The 18,538-nt window shown below is 56.9% G+C and overlaps 2 protein-coding genes across 4 annotated transcripts; one reads left to right on the top strand and one right to left on the bottom strand.

The window, feature by feature from the left end:
* The first annotated feature begins 29 nt into the window (after nucleotides 1-29).
* On the top strand, nucleotides 30-2,640 carry TMEM208 (transmembrane protein 208). Its single transcript, XM_059151792.1, has 6 exons — nucleotides 30-171; nucleotides 793-888; nucleotides 1,757-1,816; nucleotides 1,895-2,031; nucleotides 2,198-2,282; nucleotides 2,382-2,640. Exons 1-6 carry the CDS (start codon nucleotides 166-168, stop codon nucleotides 2,517-2,519), a joined length of 522 nt encoding a protein of 173 aa, XP_059007775.1. The 5' UTR covers nucleotides 30-165; the 3' UTR covers nucleotides 2,520-2,640.
* Nucleotides 2,641-2,755: 115 nt separating this feature from the next.
* On the bottom strand, nucleotides 2,756-18,323 carry FHOD1 (formin homology 2 domain containing 1). Of its 3 annotated transcripts, XM_059151707.1 has the most exons (24): nucleotides 18,041-18,323; nucleotides 10,714-10,820; nucleotides 10,283-10,347; nucleotides 9,890-9,957; nucleotides 9,711-9,816; nucleotides 9,540-9,634; nucleotides 9,182-9,293; nucleotides 9,001-9,095; nucleotides 8,744-8,887; nucleotides 8,485-8,630; nucleotides 8,144-8,401; nucleotides 7,999-8,022; nucleotides 7,565-7,618; nucleotides 6,576-6,691; nucleotides 5,885-6,489; nucleotides 5,397-5,552; nucleotides 4,990-5,172; nucleotides 4,780-4,899; nucleotides 4,541-4,702; nucleotides 3,956-4,146; nucleotides 3,672-3,864; nucleotides 3,429-3,591; nucleotides 3,153-3,353; nucleotides 2,756-3,079 (listed from the first exon to the last, which is right to left on the bottom strand). In XM_059151707.1, exons 1-24 carry the CDS (start codon nucleotides 18,239-18,241, stop codon nucleotides 2,997-2,999), a joined length of 3,648 nt encoding a protein of 1,215 aa, XP_059007690.1. In that variant the 5' UTR covers nucleotides 18,242-18,323; the 3' UTR covers nucleotides 2,756-2,996. The 3 variants fall into 3 exon arrangements, with proteins under 3 accessions (XP_059007690.1, XP_059007692.1, XP_059007691.1); XM_059151709.1 differs by lacking the exon at nucleotides 18,041-18,323 and having other exon boundaries at nucleotides 10,283-10,398; XM_059151708.1 differs by lacking the exons at nucleotides 7,565-7,618; nucleotides 7,999-8,022.
* Between the last annotated feature and the right edge of the window lie 215 nt (nucleotides 18,324-18,538).

The following is an 18,538-nucleotide window of genomic DNA, read 5'->3' as shown; positions in this document are numbered from 1 at the left end:
TGGGTGCGGGGAGGTACTGGGAAGGAAGTGGACCTTCCCCACTTCCGTCACAGTTGTGACGATTTGCGTCTGCACCGGAAGTGCCTGTACTGCCGATGTGGTACCTACTGACCGCGGTTTCGGTCGCTCTCCCTTGTTTTCCTCGCTGGTTGTTTGCGTCGCGCCATGGCGGTAAGGAGGGCGGATAGGGCGGGGTTCGCAACGGCAGAAGATTCCCGGGTCCGGGAGACTTAAAACAGAGGAAGGACATCGAAGGAAGCGGATCTGCCAGAGGGGGGCGCCATGCAGTGGCCAGACCATGCTAGAGCTAGCGGGGTGGGGGGAAATGGAGCCGGCCCGTCGCCATACCAGAAGTAGTGCGGGAGGGGAGTGGGCGTCAGTACCAGATTGTACCAGACCTGATAGGAGACCTTAGGGGCTTGTGAAATGGGTGGGCGTCAGCCAAGATTTGGAGGGGCGCACTGTTCAGTGCCACTCAGGAGCTCCCCTTGAAGGGGTAGTCAGCCCAAAGCTGGGTCACAGCAGGAGAGCTGGGAGATAATCAGCCTAGTGTTGGATTGTTCCAGGGTGAGCAGGAGGCGATCATCGGTAAAGGTGTTGCACAGATAGTGTCAGCCCTAAACAGGTTGGACTGGAGGAGGGGTGGGCATCCCAAGGATTGTGCTAGATTTGAGCACCATGGGGACCTGGCTTAGGTGCAGGTTTAATTCTGTACCTGACCAGACTGGGGAGGAGGGTGAGGAGGACCCTGGCTGAGGAGGGCTCTGACAGCATCTTACCATCCCTCTGCAGCCCAAGGGCAAAGTGGGCACGAGAGGGAAGAAGCAGATATTTGAAGAGAACAAAGAGACTCTGAAGTTCTATCTGCGAATCATACTGGGGGCCAATGTAAGTACCTACCTCCTTGCCTACCCCAGATCCCACAGTCAGCTCTGGTGTGTATGTGTGCATGGTGGGGGTGGTGTGTGACAGCCATGTGTAGTTTTCAAAACTGGAATTAAAAAGAAATGAGAATGGGGCATCTGGGTGGTTCGGTTGTTAAGCGTCCACCTTCAGCTCAGGTCATGATCCCAGGGTCCCGGGATCAAGCCCCGAGTTGGTCTCCCCACTCTGTGAGAAGCCTGCTTCTCCCTTTCCCACTCCTGTTGCTTGTGTTCTTTCTCTTGCTATCTCTCTCTGTCAAATAAATAAATAAAATCTTATTTTTTAAAAGATTTTATTTATTTCTTTGACAGAGATCACAAGTAGGCAGAGAGACAGGAAGGGTGAGGGAAGCAGGCTCCCCACTTAGCAGAGCCCCCGATGCGGCACTCCATCCCAGGATCCTGAGATCATGACCTGAGCCGAAGGCAGAGGCTTAACACACTGAGCCACCCAGGCCCCTCTAAATAAATAAAATCTTAAAAAAAAAAGAAAGAAAGAAAGAAAGAAAGAAATGAGAATGGATCCGGGCACAAAGAAAGTGCTGAGTAGTCAAAACAAAACAAAATAAAAAAATGAAAGGAGGGTTTGAGAGTCAGATGGACTTGAGCCCAGTCCATCCCACCCCGGATACACAGGGCCTTCTTTCTTGGGCTGACATATCAGAGGGGATTCTGGGTGCTCAGAACTCAGGGAACAGACCCCTTTCACCCACCAACCCTAAGAGAAACAACTGTCTCTTTCCACAGCGTGGCCTAACTCTTGGTCAGAGTCAAGGAAGGCCCGTGGTTTAGGGTATCTTTTGATCACAGCCTGATCGTATATCTGCTTACAGGCCATTTACTGTCTTGTGACCTTGGTGTTCTTCTACTCATCTGCCTCATTTTGGGCCTGGGTAAGTGTCCCTTATCCTGGGAAGTGGATAAGCGTATAGCATTTCTGGCTGGCCTTTGATACCATTCTTTTTCTGCAGATGGCCCTGGCCTTTAGTCTGGCAGTATATGGGGCCAGCTACCACTCTATGAGCTCAATGGCACGGGCAGCCTTTTCTGAGGATGGGGCCCTGATGGATGGTGGAATGGACCTCAACATGGAGCAGGGCATGGCAGAGTGAGTGTCCCCCGCTGCCAGCCCAGGTGAGCGGCCCCAGGGCTGGGGTGTTGGGGCCCAGATAGCCCAAGACCCACAACTGCCCACAACTTGAAGAGGGTAGAAGGGAGATGAACTGAGGCCCATGTACTATTTTTGGCCCTTTCAGCCTCTCTTCTATCCACAGGCACCTTAAAGATGTGATCCTACTGACAGCCATCGTGCAAGTGCTCAGCTGCTTCTCCCTCTACATCTGGTCCTTCTGGCTTCTGGTGCGTGGCTTGTAGGGCTTCCAGGAGGGGGCTGGAGCATCTAACCCTTCCCTTCTTTTATTTCCTGTGCCTGGCTTCAAGTTCCCTTTTCTGTCCTAGGCTCCAGGCCGGGCCCTTTATCTCCTCTGGGTGAATGTCCTGGGTCCTTGGTTCACGGCAGACAGTGGCACCCCAGCACCAGAGCACAATGAGAAACGGCAGCGCCGACAGGAGCGGCGGCAGATGAAGCGATTATAGCCAGTGACATTTTGGCCACAGGCTGCAAGGCCCCCTGCCAGGAGCAAGGAGGGCCTAGTCCAGGGCCCAGAAGCAGTCTAAGGTATAGGATTGTTGAATAAATGGCTCAGAATATGGCTAATGGCTGTGTGGGTAATAATGGAAGGGCGAGGCAGGAAGAGACAGTCCTTTGGTACTAGCCTCCAGCTGCAGACCGAGTGTGGTGGGTACCGTGAAAGAAGGAAAAGGCGCTTGGGTTGGCTATGAAAACTTTATTATACTCCATGTATTCAGGGAGCTTATACAAGTACTTGTACAAGTACACACACACACACGCATGCACGCACGCATAGCTAATACTGCTCAAGGCATTGTCCACTGGGCACAGAGTGGCCCTGGGGTTGAAGAGGCCCAGAATTCTGCTGATCCCTCCTCGCTCTCTAGTCTCTTGCACTGCAGGCTGGGGCCCCAGTAGGTAGGTGTCTGGAGGCAGGGCCTTCACACCTCCAGGCCAGGACCCTTGCTCAGTCCCAGGGCCTGCACCAGGTCCTCTCCGAGCCCGCTCTTCAGTGTCCGTCTCACTGCAGGGACAGAGCAGGGTTGGAGGGGGTTGAGGGAATAAAGGCGGGTGGTGGGCATTTGGGAAGTACTCACAAGACTTGCGGTTGCCCCGGGAACGTTTGCGCTCCCGAGCAGCTAAGGCACGAGGACTGCTCTTCGTCACTGACTGTACCAGCAGATCCATGATCTCATCGGAAGTGTCACTGGGTAAATTGGAGCCTGGGGGTTCTTCTGGGGGTGCAGTGGAGGGCCCTGTTGCTGTCGGCGTGACTGGGGAGCTGCTCTGGACCGTGCCTAAGGGAGGCCAGATGGGGAAGTCAGGTCATGGTGACTGCAAAGCCCATTGCTCCCAGTGGCCATAGGTCCCACCTCTGCTGCGGCGGCCATGTGTGGTGTCCTCTGGCTTGCTGGTCAGCAGACTCTTCATGCTGGCGTGACTGTCGGCATCACCCCGCCCTGGCCCACTGCCCACAGCCACTGGGACAGATGGGTGGTTGGGGGCTTCCCCAGCCACACCTGAGAACTTCTCTGTCTGCAGAAGACAGAAGGATGAGCTGGGAGAGGGGAAGGGAGCCACAGGGCGCGGTAGGCCAGACCTGAAAGGGTGCCCACCTCTGTGATCATGCGGCCCCGGGTCTTGTTGCGCTCCCGGTAAGTGGCACGTTTCTGCTGCTGCTGCAGCACGCGTTCCCGGCATGTGCGGTACTCCAGGGCAAACTCGCGCAGCGTGTGGCAGAACTGCATGATGCGCACTTCCCGGGCCGCGGGTGCCGTGTAGCCCAGGTACAACAGGAAGGCGTGGAACCTGGGCAGGGTGGGGGAGGGAGGGATGGTGAGTCCGGCGTGGGGTTTGAGGGTGGCAGTGGTGGTCCTGCCTCTCTGGCCCGTGTGCCTACCTATTGCAGACACGGCGGTGTACTACCCGCAGCATGGCAACACGGCGGCCACACTGGGCCAAGAAGTGGGTGAGGCGGGCACGCAGAGCTGGGGACAGCTCATGCTTGGCCAAGCTCCGTAGGCTCTCCTCAGCTGCCCGGCTCCGACGCTCCAGCTGCCCCAAGTTCTCAGTCAGCTGCTCGAAGTCCACCTGGAAAAGCAGGGGGTACACATGCTGTCCCCCCACAGAAAGGCACCACCTGTGGCTGCCTCTGTCAGGTCAGCTGGCTTGGGCCCAGATAGCCAAGACCTGCCTCCTGCCCTCCAAAAGCACACAGTCTAATGCAGGAGAAGCTAATGTGGAACAGAGAAGCTTTCTTGGGGGAAGTGGTGGCTGAATGGAGACCCAAAGACAGTAGGTGTGTGTAGCCAGGCCAATAGAGGAAAGAGTGTTTCTGGCCAAGGACACAGCCCACGCAGACACCTCTAGCTGAGCACACTCTGGCACAACAGCCCAAACTGTTGGGGAGGGAGAGCCAGCCCCAGGAAGCAGCACACCCTCGTTTCCACGGCTGGGCTTAGTCACGCCTCTGGCTGGTGCTAACCTTGGCACAGCGGGTCAGGGCAGGGATTTCTGAGTAGAGGTCTGAGGAATCAGGCCGGGTCTGGAGCACCAAGGAGCAGAGATGGTGCAGCAGTGACTGCCGGCGCACGGTGTCCTTCACCTCTGATACCTTCTCCAGGTAGCTCAACTCGAAGCCGCTGCTCTGAAAGGACTCCATCTGAGCCCGGGCCCAGCTGGCTCCAGGGCCCTGCCCCCCAGCCCTCGTGTGCTGCCACTCACCTGGGAACCGTTGAGGAAGTTGCCCACAGCCAGGAGCGTGGCCAGGATGCAGCGGAAGGTGGTATTTTGTACCAGCTGTGCCATGCCCACTTTCAGGTCAAATAGTGGCTCTGCGATTTCCTGGAGTGGGAGGTGATGGAGGGACTCTCAAATTACCTGGTCCTCATGCTCACCTGGCCCACCTTCTGCCCCACCCCATATTCCAAGTACCCGCTCCATGCTGTCATAGTCCAGCTTGAAGGCCCAGAGTTGTAGGCGGGCGGCCAGGCCTCCAATGGAGGCAAGGGTCATCAGGAAGTTCTCAGCTGGGCCCAGGGGTACGTCAGGATTGGCTTGCTGGGCCTCCTCGATCTTCTGCCGTTCCTCCTCCGTGGGCATCATAGTCAGCAGTTTCTGAGGATGCAGCCACCACCCCAGAGTCCCTTCAGTCCTGGCCTGAGGCTTTAGGCATTGTTTTGGACTCATCCCTAGGTCATCCAGGGGATCCCCAGGGTCTGGGGACTGCTCTAGAAATACCAAGCCTATGCCCACCACTGGAGGGACAGGAAATGCCCACTGACCAAAGGAGAGGGCCAGACCACCCACCTCCCTCCCACCCCCCTAGCTGGTATCCCCACCTCAATGCCATCCTTGCTGACAGCAAACTCATCAAAGTTGAGCAGGGCAGCCTTAATGACATGCACAGGCGGCAGGGTGGTTAGGCCAATGTTGATGGCGTTGCTGCGCTTGGGGTCCAGCACTGTGGTCATTGTCCGGCGGCCCTCACCAGCTTTCTTTAAGGTTGGGGAGAAGGGTGGTAATGAGATTGGGAAAAGAACTAGCTGGGGCAACAATTGAAGAGGGCACTCTTAAATCCCCCTTCTAAATGGCCAGGTGGTGGGGTCACCCCACAACCAGGGATCTGGGATGTGTGAGGCCTTGGGATGAGTTGAGATTCTAATTAGGGCTCTACTGATACCTTGTTGAGAGACCTTGGACAAGACTGGATGCCTTTCTTTGCCTCGGTTCCCCCATGTGGGAAATGAGCGGCAGGCAGTTCTGACTCTTAAGCTCTGATTGCCTCCTGTCTCCACTGGGGTTACCCTACAGATGAGGGTGGGTTTACCTTGGAAGGCAGCACGTCCTTGGCACGGGACTCAAACAGGTGTTCCAGCCGGGCTGTGTCCACTGAGACAGGTTCCAGTGAGGCCCACAGGGTGGGGCAAGGCCCAAAACGGCTCCCAGAGCCTCCGTGGCCCCCAGCCAGCTTTAGCTCCCGCCAGAAGAGTTTTACTGTCTTCCTCTTGCTGGGGAGGGCTAGACCATCAGGTGCTGAGGGAGGAAGTGGGGCAGCCGGAGGCGGAGGTGGCGGGAGTGAGCCTTTGATGGGTGGGGGAGGTGGGGGTGGAGGAGGCGGGGGGCCTCCAGAGAGCGCAGGCAGCGGGGGTGGTGGGGGTGGGACCCCTTTCACAGCCTCCACAGCCTCCACATTCAGCATGTCCTCGTCTTCATCCTCCCCGAGATCTGAGAAGTCCAGGTCTCCAATGCAAAGCTTGGGTACACGGATAGGAAACTCCTGAAAGGGCTCAGCCTTGGGGCTTGGTGGGGCCAGTGGCACCTTGGGCTCTGGCTCAACGCTCCGCTGGGCCCGGAGCAGACCTCGGGGGACAGGGCTCTGGGGTGTTCTGGGTGCAGGGCCTGGTTCTGGGGAGCCCCATAGTTCCCGGGTATCTAGAAAAGAGAAGCAGCTGTTAGCATCATGCCCTCTGTGGAGCAACAGGGCAACACGAGTGGATTCTACCCACCCGCCTACTTACCTGGGTGTCCATCGGGCTCATCGGCCATGGCCCCAGCCAGTGTCTCTGCCCGGCCCTGGGCCAGTGCAGCCTGCTTCTCTGTTTCCGCCGCTGCCACATTCTCCAGGAACCGGGCTCTGGAGGGAGGCACTTATCAGTGAGGATGTCTGACCCAACCTAGCCCAGGGTGGTGTACATGCCTTACTGGGCCCCTGGGCACTGCCCCCAAATTGCAGGCACACACAGACACACAGGGGAACAGTCCATGCGCTGAGCAGACCCAGGACTTACCCCCCAAGGCCAGTCCCTGTTCAGTCCTCCATATCTGGGGAGGGTCAGTACCAACCAAGCATCCCCAGTTCAACATGGGGAGAAGTTCTGCTTAACGTCTAACTTGCAACCTTGCTGCTGTTCATGTTCACTGTCTTGGTTCTAGACAAGGACCCTCAGAGCAGGGGAAGGGGACAGCTGTATCATGCCTGGTAGCTCAGAGAGCTATGACCCATGCCCAGAAAAGGGCCTAGTAAACAACAGGCTTTAGCTTGTGAGGCTTATGCTTTACTGACTGAGCTACCACAACAGGCACTCAGTTTATGTGGAAATAATGAACGTGATCCAGTGTCTTTTTTCAGCCCCTCCAGCCTCTTTTGGCCCTTGGTCCCTGCCCTTCCCTCAGTCCGAGGTGGTTTCTCTTACCCCACACCATACAGCACCCTAGACACCCTAGATAGCTTATGATCCTGCCTTCTTCCTGGGAGAATGGGCTCCAGGTTGGGAGTCTGTGTCCTCATTTCTGGTTGAGGCTGTTAAGATGTCACTATCAAAGCACAGGGACCACTATGGAATTGCTTCCCTACCCCTAGGATAACAGAGGAGGCATATATCTGGGAGAGCATGGGCCTGAGAGTCCCCCAGCTCTGCGGCATGAGGCACATGGAACCCCCGCTGGGGGAAGCAATGCTGAAGCCCTGAGCACGTGGCAGGCCTGGCAGGTTGGCCTCTGTACTTACTCCAGCCTGGCCTGCTCAGTAGGGGACTGAGGGACAGGTGGGCTCTCTGGGGCCCTGGGTGGGGGGGATGAGAGGAAGAGATGGTAATTGTGGTGCCTGCTCCACTCCAAAGCCCAGCTGCTCATATCCACCCAGAGCTGGGTGGTGATATCAGGGGTTCCTTCCCAGCCCCCGCGGGAAGGGGAGGTGTGGAGGAGGCAGGACATGAGGAAACTGGAAATGGAGGGGAGAGACTGACATGAAGCAGAACAGGGAGCAATAAGAGACAAAGAGCAGAACAAGAGAGTCAAGGGATAGCAACAGAGAAACAAGGGGGGCCAGGGGATAGATGACAAAGGGGCAGGGACAGGTAGAATGCCAGAAAGAGATGAAGACAAGCAGCAGGAGGAAGGGGTCCCGTCAGAGCAGAACCCCACCCCTCAGCAGTCACTTACCAAACAGGAGCAGTTTGGTGAAGTCTGGAAAGAAAGAGAAAGCAGCGTTTGGGCAGAGGAGTTTGGGCAGAGGAGGCGGAGGGGCTCAGAGTGCGGGGACAGCTGGAGAGAGGACTCTAGGGGCAGTCTCTATCTCCCTGCTTACTTGTAGATGCTCCTCTCGCTGGAGCTGTCGGCTGAGGGCCCCAAAGAGATGGCAGGAAAGAGGTTCACCGAGGTACAGAGGCCAGAAGCTGGGCCCGCAGGTTTAGGGGCCAGGCTGGTCGACAGGGCGGGGCCAGTGGAGTAGGTGGAGATTACCGCCGAGGAGGGGTCTCCAGGGCTCGAGGCAGGGTCCCCTGGGCTTGAGGGGCCTGTCCGAGGTGAGGCAGGGCCTGTGCGGCCAGTTGCGGGGCCTGCAGGGCTAGAGGTGGGGCCTGTCAACTGACAAGGCCACGACTGGGCAGATCCACCCCTCCCCATGTGCCAAGGCAAGTTCTCTCTTACCAAGGCTCCGAGGGGCGCACAGGGCAGCCCCCGCCTTCTAGAGACCGGCGGCTCCTCTTGCCCTCCTCCGAAGAGGGCTTTCTGCGTTCCCGCCGCCCGCCTGCAGTGGCTTCCTCAATGTCTCCATCCTCCAACCGCAGGGCATTCTAGTGGAGGTGGACCCAGATGTGAGCCGCTGAGACCCACATAGGTAGGGTGGGGTGCTGGGGAACTGCGCCTCTTCCGTCCCCTCCAGCCGTGCCCAGATGGCCCAGCCTACCTCATAGAGCACAAGCTGTGTGCGCAGGTCGAAATCAGTCCCCGATGCGCCCAAGTGGCGCTGGACCAGAGCTTCCATGCCCTGCTGCTCCAGGGCATCTGTCACATCATAGAAGGAGTCCTGGTCTGGAAGCGCTGCCAGTGTCTAGAGGGTGGGGATGGGAGGGCAAGGCTAAGGCTGATGGAGACTAGAAGTTAGGAGCTTTAGGGGCCTAGAATTGGCACCTCGTTCTCCCCCCTTCTCAGGGCCCCCCCCACCTTGTTGATGAGGGTGACTGTGTACACCAACAACTCGGGGTCAGCGCCATTCTTCTCCTCCAGGATGGACACCAGATTGGCCCAAGGAAGAGAGCCTGACACACAGAAAGGGGAGCGATCATACAGGGACAGGTAGGAGAGAGGGCTCTGAGTGGTCGGAGAGGAAGAGACACTCTCTCACCTGTGGAGCTGGCCACAGAGTTGACGGCACGGATAAGCAGCGGCGCATTGCTCTCTGAGTACTCCACAAATACCAGCAGCAGCTTTAGGGCCGTTTTCACCACCAAGCGGGACTGGGGGGAGGGGTCACCACATATGAGTGGGGCTTGGGCCAGACTTGTGCCAGTTCCTGGTGGGGAGGGTTAAGGGCTTCTGGGGCTGGACCCAGAGAGGAAAGTCTAGGCACAAAGACCCTGGCCCCAGACCCAGGTACTGGAGAGCCTTCTAGGCTTAGAGGAGCCTTAGACTTACTCCATTCCAACCCATTTTAAAGAAGAGGAGACTGAGGTCAGAGAGAGGCTGTGTGGAGGGCCACTTACCACGCTGGCACACAGTGTGTACAGCCACTGCACGGTCTCACTGTGGGCCACCACCCCCAGCATCCCATCCACAAACAGCATCAGCTGACCTAGTGCTGGGGGCACAGGGACAAGACAAGGTCAGGTAGGGGTTGCCAAAGGCAGGGGTCATGAGGGAGGAAAGGGGCTGACCTCGGAGGATGTAGCTCTGGTAGTTGTGGTCGGCAGCAGCACCCACACGGATCAGGCAGCTCAGCCCCTCCGAGTGCACAAATTCAGGCACCAGGTCCTTGTCCTCCTGGGGACACCATAGGGGAGTTTAAGCAGGGCTCAGGCTAGACGCCCAACCCCAGCCCTCTTCTGGGCCTCACCTGGAAGATCTGCTTTAGTGAGAAGAGGGAGCGACGCAGCTCAGGGCCACTGGAGCCATACAATTTTTCTGCAAGGGGTAGGTGGACATGGAAACCTCAAGGGGGCACAGACACCCTCTTCTACTGGAACACAATCCCCCACCAAAGAATATTCTAGTACTCTTGAACCCCCAGCCTCCTCCTCCACTGCCTGACTCTGGGCAACCCCCATCGCAGTTTAGCTGCAGCATCAGCCCTTGGCCCTGGAAGGAGAGGTCAGGATAGGAATGGGGAGGGGCTGCACATCCTGTCTCCCATGTGCCTTGTCCACTGTCCAGCACAGGCCTGAAAGAAATTGAGCCAGTGGGGCTGGGGAGGGGGGATTCCCGGACTCTAATGTCCTCATACACTTACCCAAGATGGCATTGACCCTCACAGAGAGTTGAGTACGCAGGATGAGTGTAGGCTTCCGCCCTTTGCTGGAATCAAGCAGCCTAGTCAGCAGTTTCCAGGCCATTCCTCAAGGGTCCCTGCCCCCATAACCAGAGCAGCTAAAGACCACTCCACATGCCAACCATGGCCCAACTCCTTCCTTCCTAACAAGAGGATGTGTGCAAACATAGGTATCTCAGGTATGTGCAAGAGCCCCTCCCCACCAGTCCAGGGCATCAGGTAACACTGGCTAGGTCTTGGGATTCCCCTTGCACACAGTCCCCTGGGGTGGCAGAAGGTAACCCATATCCCAGGCTAGAGATCAGGTGTCCTGGCTGCTGACTCCTGAGCCAGCCCCTGGTGGAAGCAAGGCTGGGGGCCAGCCTTGCCTTCCCCGTCCCATCAGCTCTGACCTGATCTCTTCATAGAAGCTCTCCAGCATCTCCCGCTGCTCTTCCAGAGACAACTCAGGGTCCAGGTAGTATCCAGAGGGAGACACTTGGAGGGCACAGTCCTCCAGCTGGGGGCAAAGGGAATAGCTGTCAGGGCTGGGAAAGAGGTGGCAGGGGTATGTCTGAAGACCCTAGGACCTCCCGACCCCCACTCAAAGAGCTGGCAGAGTGGCAGACCACAGGGAGCGCTGCAGCCACGCATTCCTCCAGCAGCCATTTCTCGCAGGCCTACTACATGCAGTGCACCCCTCCAATGTGCCAGGCTTTCTGGCCCTTAGCACGTACTATATCTTCCAGCTAACACCTACCCAGTCTGTAGGTTTCAGATCAGGTAATGGTTTTTTGGAACGCTCTCCTCCACTCCTCTAGCCAATGCTATGCCACCCATTCCATCCCATGTGTGCAGCTCCATGTGAGGCCTTCCACAGAGCGTGATACTATCCTAGACCCTACTCTTCTTCCCCACTAACCATGGGTTCTCTGGGTCAGGCACCATGTCTGTCTTGCCCTATGCCATATCTGCAGAGCCCAGCACAGCATTTGGCTCACGCTAAGTGCTTACTAAACACTGTTGAGCTAATGAACATGAATAAGGAAGAGGAATAGAGAGAAGATGGGAGGAAGTTCCTGCTTTCGAGGAAGTTCACAGCCCTGGGGTGATAAGCTGCATCCACAAAGCATTCAAGCCCAGGGAGAAAGTGTAAACCCAGCTGGGAGAGGTATGTGTGTTGTCTCCCTAAACCGAGGTGGTGAGGAACTGCAGGTAATACATGGGGGTAAGTCCCTCTAAGCCTCAGGGTCTTTGCCCTGCCTCATGGGAGCTGGACCTCAGAGGCCTCCAAGGGGTCTCTTGAAAACCAGGTTTTAGGGTCTGACTCAGTCAGTCTGCACTGGGTCCCTGAAACCTGCATTGTACAAGGCACACATCCTACCCACGTGTCTGTTTCCCACATATCTCTGCTGCGCCCTGAGCCTGGCTCCAGTCTACCACTACCAGGTGTGACACTGGCCTCTTGAGAAGTACCTGTAGAGAGGGCTAGTGAAGTGACTCCAGAGAGTCTGAGAGGGCAGCAGCACTGGGGGTAGCACAGAGCCAGTATGCAGGGCTCAGCAAAGTCCCCTTGAACTGAGTGGTCCTGCTCTTTGATGTAACATGGCCCAGGGAGAGCCCACCTCTGGAGAAGCAGGGTGTTTTCTGGCTTCCATCTTACTACGAAAGTCAATCCCATCATTTGTCCTGTTGTTCTGTCAGCCCTGCCCTGCTCTGGGCCCAGTCCAAGGGCTTCCAGCTGCCCTTGGTCCCCTGGGTGGGGGAAGGGAGTCCAGAACCTGCCCCTACCCCTGTTTCTGCTTTGCACCCCTGCTCACACCTGAGAACCTGACCTAGCTCCTTCCTGGCAGTTCAGCATTGAGGCGCTTGGGTGACACCCCCTCTCCCCGCCGGCTCCCCTCCCCCACCCTGTCTCGCCTGGGACATGGGACATAGGACAAACACTCCAGCCTGTTCTCTGTCCCACTTCCTGCCTGGCTGCCTGCCCTCCCTTGGGCGCCTTGGGCGGGCCTGGCCTCTCTCCCCTCCCTGGGAGCAGAGTCATCTTCTCCAGGGCCTACTAGCAACAGGCCTGAGATGGGGAGGCAAGGCCCCAGGGCTGGGGTGCTCCGTCTTGGGCCAGCTCAGCTGAGGGCAACCCCACATTCCTCCTGATCCCTTTTCCCACATGGTGACTCAGCAGCCTGCCTTCCCCACCCCCATCCAAGCACAGCTGCATCTCCTTCCACCTTGGACTAGAGGATCCTGGGACTCTAGAGAAACATCCACACACCCTGCCCCAGCCCCAGAGCAACAAATTCCTTCAGGGATCCCCCAAATCACACATCTATAGAATAGCTCACTCATTCAAACATTTATGGACCAGGCTGGTTTGAGGTGCTGAACACACAGCAGGGAAGAAGATAACTGCTCCTGCCTGTCCTGCCTTCCAGCAGAGGCAGGCAGGTTCGCCTCAGGAAAAGGCTACAAATGAATGTAGAAGTATAAGTGCCATGAGTGCAAAGCAGAGGGGTGGAGTGCTGTGAAGGTAAACACTGGGGGCGATCAGATTATACCTGATACGTACTTCCACACCCAGGTTCATGGTCCGGTATATATATATGCCCTGCTGGAGCACAGGTCCAAGAAGCACACCCCCACAAAACTCGGCTCCAGCAGGTTCTCCTCCCCTCCTGCAAGCACGTTTGTGTGCTCTCATCCCAAGTGAGCAGAGAACGGCTCTCTCCTTCCAGAATGCCTGCATAATACTTGGGTAAGGTCCTGAAGGCCAAGTGCTCCATCATCAGTGGCCTCCCTAGAGAAGTCCTGAGGTAGCAGCCAGCCCAAAGCCTCCAAGGATGGTCCCTCCCCACCCCAACCCAGCTGCCTGTCCTGGGTGGAGAAGGGGGAGGGTGGGCTAAGGTGGCAAAGAACAGAGACTTCCTGCCAGCTGGGTGGTGCTTGTCCCTCACACCCCTGGCCCCTTGCTTGGGTCACCATTCTGAGAGCCAAACCTCTGGGGCTTGTTTCTCACACCCTGGGGCTGAGCCAGGCCAGAATAATCCTGCTGACAGTGCTTAGGGTCAGCACAGGGCCCATGTGGGCCCACATCCTCGACTCCTCCTGGTTCTTGTCTTGCACGCTTCTCTGTGTCTGTCTTGGAGTGGAGTCCTCTCCATTCTTCCCAGGCTCAGCCCCTCCCTTCAGCATCCAGCCCACTTTTCTCTTGGTTCTCTGCGCTTAGGCTTTTCTGACAGCCTAAACCAACTCATTCCATATGGTGGTTTTTTTTTTTTTTTTTAAGATTTTATTTATTTGTTGGAGAGAGAGAGCACATAAGCAGGCAGAGTGGCAGGCAGAGGCAGAGACAGAAGCAGGCTCCCTGCAGAGCAAGAAGCCTGATGGGGGACTTGATCCCAGCACCCTGGGATCATGACCTGAGCTGAAGGCAGCCGCTTAACCGACTGAGCCACCCAAGCGTCCCTCCACATGGCTTTAAATTCAAGAACAAACTTAGAGGACCATGGTGTCTACTCCCCAGTATTTTTCATAACTACAAATCAGGTGAGAACGAACACTAGGGGCAGGGAAAGAAGATGGAGCAGAGGGCAGAATTATATGCTGAAGGACTCCTCTTCTAGGAAATAATTTGGCTAACTGCTTTTTTTTTTTAAGGTTTTATTTATTTGTTCATGAGAGACAGAAAGAGAGAGACAGAGGCAGAGGCAGAAGGAGAAGCAGGTTCCCTGCTGAGCAGGGAGCCCGGGATGTGGAACTGGATCCCAGGACGCTGAGACCATGACCCGAGCTGAAGGCAGACACCCAACCATCTGAGCCACCCAGCTGCCCCACTGCTAACTGCTTTTTTCTTTTGCTTTCCTATAAACATGAGACCCTTGTGGCGCCTGGCTGGCTCATTTGGAGAGCATGCAACTCTGGATCTTAGGGTCATGAGTTTAAGCCCCACATTGGGTGTAGAGATTACTTAAACAAACAAACAAATAAACTTTAAACATGAGATCCTCCTTCTACTGTTATCTTGGGTTTCCAACTAGACCATGACTTCCTGGATGAGACACTATGGATGGGACTTGAGGAGGGAAATCCACATTAGTTATGCCTCCTCTGTGTCACATACCAGGTTGCTTAGTTGTTTGATTCTCCTGCTATTCCTTTTTTTTTTTTTTTTTAAGTTTTATTTACTTACATAATCTCTATGCCCAAAGTGGGGCTCGAATCCACGATCCTGAGATCAAGCATCAGATAGATACTTTACCAACTGAGCCAGCCAGGTGCCCCTCTCCTGATAATCCTTTTACAGGTGAGGAAACTAAGGCTCAGAAACTCAGTGAATATACCCCAGGCTGCACAACCAGGAATGGAACCAGGGCTAACTGACCTAGATCTTGGGAGCATGTAGTGTTGCTAAGGGCTGAAGACCACCCCTCAGTTTTCTGGACTCTGCAAATACCCCAAACTGGTCTTTCCAGTTGTAGCAAGGGAACACAAATGAACACATACGCATCATACACACCAAGGTAACCGTGCCTACATCTGCAAGGACCTAGGTCCTGGGGTCCCTTACCAGGCTGCATCTCAGGCTCCCTATCCCAGAATGACCAGTAAATTGGACATGGACGGTGGTCCCAGAGAAAGCTGGGAGAAGCCATGACTCATGTCCATATCCCAGTCTTCTAGTTTCCCCAAAAGACCTCCATATCAGGGAAATAAAGCGCTCAGTTCATCACCAGAGCACCCCATCTTACCCTTAAGACTCATCTGAGACCCCTCCAGTTGGTCCCTGTCCCAGCAGATCAGGTTCACATTTTAGCCCCCTTGCCACATTGCTCCTGAGAGGTAAACTGAGGCTGGAGTAGAGAGGGTGCAAGGGCAAAAAATATTCCAGGACAGTGCCACCCCTGTCCTCCTCTAATCTTTAGCCATGGCTGGGGAAACAGTTACTGGTGATGGACAGATTTCTAGGGCTATCCCTGCTGCTAGAAGTAGGGGGCTCCTCGGCCCTTTGCATCAGGATCAGAGCGGCTCTCAGGTCTCTCTGCCCGGAACCCATGGAGAAGAATTCTCTGTCTCATATGTGACAGGGCCTTTAGGTGTCCAAGAGGGGCTCCTGAGGCACTGCCCAGAATACCAAAATGTAGCAGAGCTCTGGGTAGAGATGAAATGCATGGCCAGAGGGTCAGGTTCTCCCCTGGGCAGGGGCACGTTCTGGGGCTGAGAGGTTTCTGCACTGAGGGAAGACAGATACTTGTAATATTCCCCTGCGGACACCCGGCATGGCCCAAGGCACTGCCAGGACCCTCCCCACCCCCCGCACCCCTCCCACTCCCACCCAAGGCCAGGAGATGAGTCAGAGGCTGTGGCAAGGAGCTTCCTCCTAGACTAGGAGGAAATGAGCAAGGCCTTCTCAGATCTGAAAGCTCTAAATGGTTTAAAAAGGAAGCCCCCAGGGGAACTCTAGTGGCTAGGCCCAGCCCAATGGGGTATGTGGGGTGGAGCTCCAGAGAGAAAGTGGGCTGGGCCTTCCTACATTCCCAGGGAGGGAGCAGGGTCTGCAGGGATGATGAAGGTCAGTGCCCAGAGTGGGAGGGCAGATGTCTTCTCTTGACTGTGTCCTGTTTCCCTGTTGAACAGATGTACAGAGGATAAAGTATTGAGTGGAGACCCCCTCCTTATTATTTCTGCTCTAGGCCTGAGATGGGAATGCTTGGGTTTCTGGGCCACCTCTTCCCTCTTTAGGGCTATGTAGGCAGGCTTGAGTCATGTCTGTGCCCTTGGGGCATGCGCTTATAGCAGGGGAGGAACCAGCTGTTGATATTTCCTGCAAGGAACAGCCCTGCTCCCCCTCTCCCAACCCTCTGATGTCCCTGCCCCTACCCTATTCTCAGCCCTTCTTCCTCCAGCCTTCTATTCTGGGGCTGTGGTCACAGTTTATATTTGGGATGAGCACATCACAGTGTATCTGACCATTCCTGGCAGAGCTGCCAGCCCCAGGGAATCCTGGCTTCAGGCACAGTGGTAACTCAGTGTGCCCACCAGCATATCCTGCCTGTGGGGGATAGGTAGTCCTCAGGTACACCAACTGGGAGATCCTAAAGGTGGGGAAACCAGGAATGCCTGAGGTGGGGAGTTCATACTTAACACATTCTACATCTGAGCTCTGTAGTGTCTTTAGCTATGAAGTACAGAGCACCCGGTGCAGCAGGGAGATGGGTCCCTAAGTGAGGGGAAGAAAAGGGGGTGGGTTCTTTTCTGTTGCTGACCTCCCAAATCTGCCTCTAATTGGAAAGAAGGCTATTAGGGCTAAGTTCTGTCCTAGAGTGGGGAGTGGGAGGAATACTATGTTTTCTGTAGTGCTCCGGGCTTATTTCAGCACCAGGAGTTCCAGGAGCCCGAAGGCAGGAACCTGGTTTAACACCCCTCTCCAGCGCCCATCCTGAATTGAAGGTGGCGTCGGGCTGGACGTGATCCTTCCAGGCCCACCTCAGGTTGCCCCTTTGAAAAGGGTGAGCAAAAGGGGTTGCATCAAAACTCTAAAGTGGGCAGTGTGCTGCAACCTTCAAGCCGTGGCCTTGAAGCCCGGGCTCTGCCCAGACACGCGCCACTCCCCCGGCGGATAATCTCACCAACTCTCCCGCCCGCGCTCAGAGGCGGGGCCGGCCCGCAGAGCGAGGAATGCAGGCTGGGGGCCCGGCGCCCGGGGCACATTCCAGGGGAGACCCCGGGCCTGGGGGGCAAGTTTGCGCAACTCGCCTCAGCTAAGGCTGATAGCGGGGGGGGGGGGCAACCCCGCCAACTCCTTCTCTTTTTCCTCAACACTCGGTGTATACTGGCTGGCGGGGAACCCTGGTGGGGGTGGTAATGCGCCTCCCCGAGTACTGGTCCGGAAACCCAGCGCGCCGGAAAGCGCCTGCAGGGGGCTGAGCGCAGGGAGCGGGAGGGGAGGTAGGGCCAACCATCTGGAAAAAGGCCTCTCCCAGCGCTGTGCACGAGTCGGATCCGGGACGCAAGCAAACTAGGGCAGGCTGGCGGTTTAAAATTAGCCCGGCCCGCCCCCTCCCTTCTAGCCGTGGGCCCGCTGCGGCTGGAGTACGGGATGGTGGGGGCGGTGACTCAAAGGGCTTTTCCACCAATGCAGACACCAGCTAGTTCTCGGTGTGTCCCGGGCCGGACCGGTTCCCCGGGACTCATCTCTCCCCGAGAAGCCTCTCTTCTACTGGCACTCCCAAGCAGGGCCCCCACCTACGGAGGCAACATTCTAACCGGCAGGACCCAATCCAGCCTCCAGAAACCGCTGGAAGCCTTGGCCGCCCCCAGTGGCCCGCCCCCTGATCCGCCCCTCCTCTTGGTCCCGCCTCACCTCACCTGAAGCAGGTGGAAGCTGGTCCTTCCCCGGCTCCAACTTTTAGTCCGCTACCACCCAAACACCTACTGTCCATTTATCCAGATCGGTTACCCAGGCAGACAGGCCCCGAAGAGACCCCGAACAACTCCCCAGGTGGGCCTCACTTCGAGCGGCAGCCAGAGTGGCGCAGACCACAAACTCCCATCTCCCTTCTTCAGCTTCCCTTAACTTGAGAGGCGTCCCGCGAAAGAAAGGCAGCGTGGATCTTGAGTCCCCAGCCCAAGACTTTCCCGCAGAAGCGCACCCGCTCCAGCCTCTCCCCGAGGGTTACTTCCTAAAGGCTTTCAGGGCGCCATGAACCTTTGATCGCCTCCAGTCTCCCCGGGTCTCCTCACCTTCAGTGGAGCCGCCAGCAGGCGGTGCAGCGCGGGTATCTGCGCACCCAGGGGCAGCGCCCCATCCAGGCTGCAGGTGGGGGCCCGGCGCGGCTCCGGGAAGTTGGCACATGCGAAGGGGTCGGTGTCCTCCAAGTACTGCACCCGCACGGTCACCACTGATACCGGGTCCCCGTCTCCACGGTCTTCCTCGCCCGCCATCGTTTGTCACTGGCTCACGCCGCGCCTCCGGGACCGTCCCGGCCCCGCTGCGGCGTCGGCTCAACTAGCTCCGCTGTCTGGGCGGGGTCGGAACGGACCAGGCTGAGGAGGGGCGGAGCCAGACGGAGGCGGGGCCCAGGAAGGGGGCGGAGCCAAGAGTCTTCCCTGAAAGCGCGAGGAGGTGCAACCACTGCCGGGGCGGGGCTTGCCGCGAGCCACTCAGAGGGCGCTCTCGTGTTCCCGTTAGTTCACTGGCTCTGCCGGCGGGAAAACCCGAGCTCGAGCCCCGCCTTTAAG

Source organism: Mustela lutreola, chromosome 16, assembly GCF_030435805.1.
Source record: "Mustela lutreola isolate mMusLut2 chromosome 16, mMusLut2.pri, whole genome shotgun sequence".
In the NCBI taxonomy this organism is placed as follows: domain Eukaryota; kingdom Metazoa; phylum Chordata; class Mammalia; order Carnivora; family Mustelidae; genus Mustela; species Mustela lutreola.
Note: the sequence above shows the minus strand (reverse complement) of the source record. Positions and strands in the feature narration are given on the sequence as shown.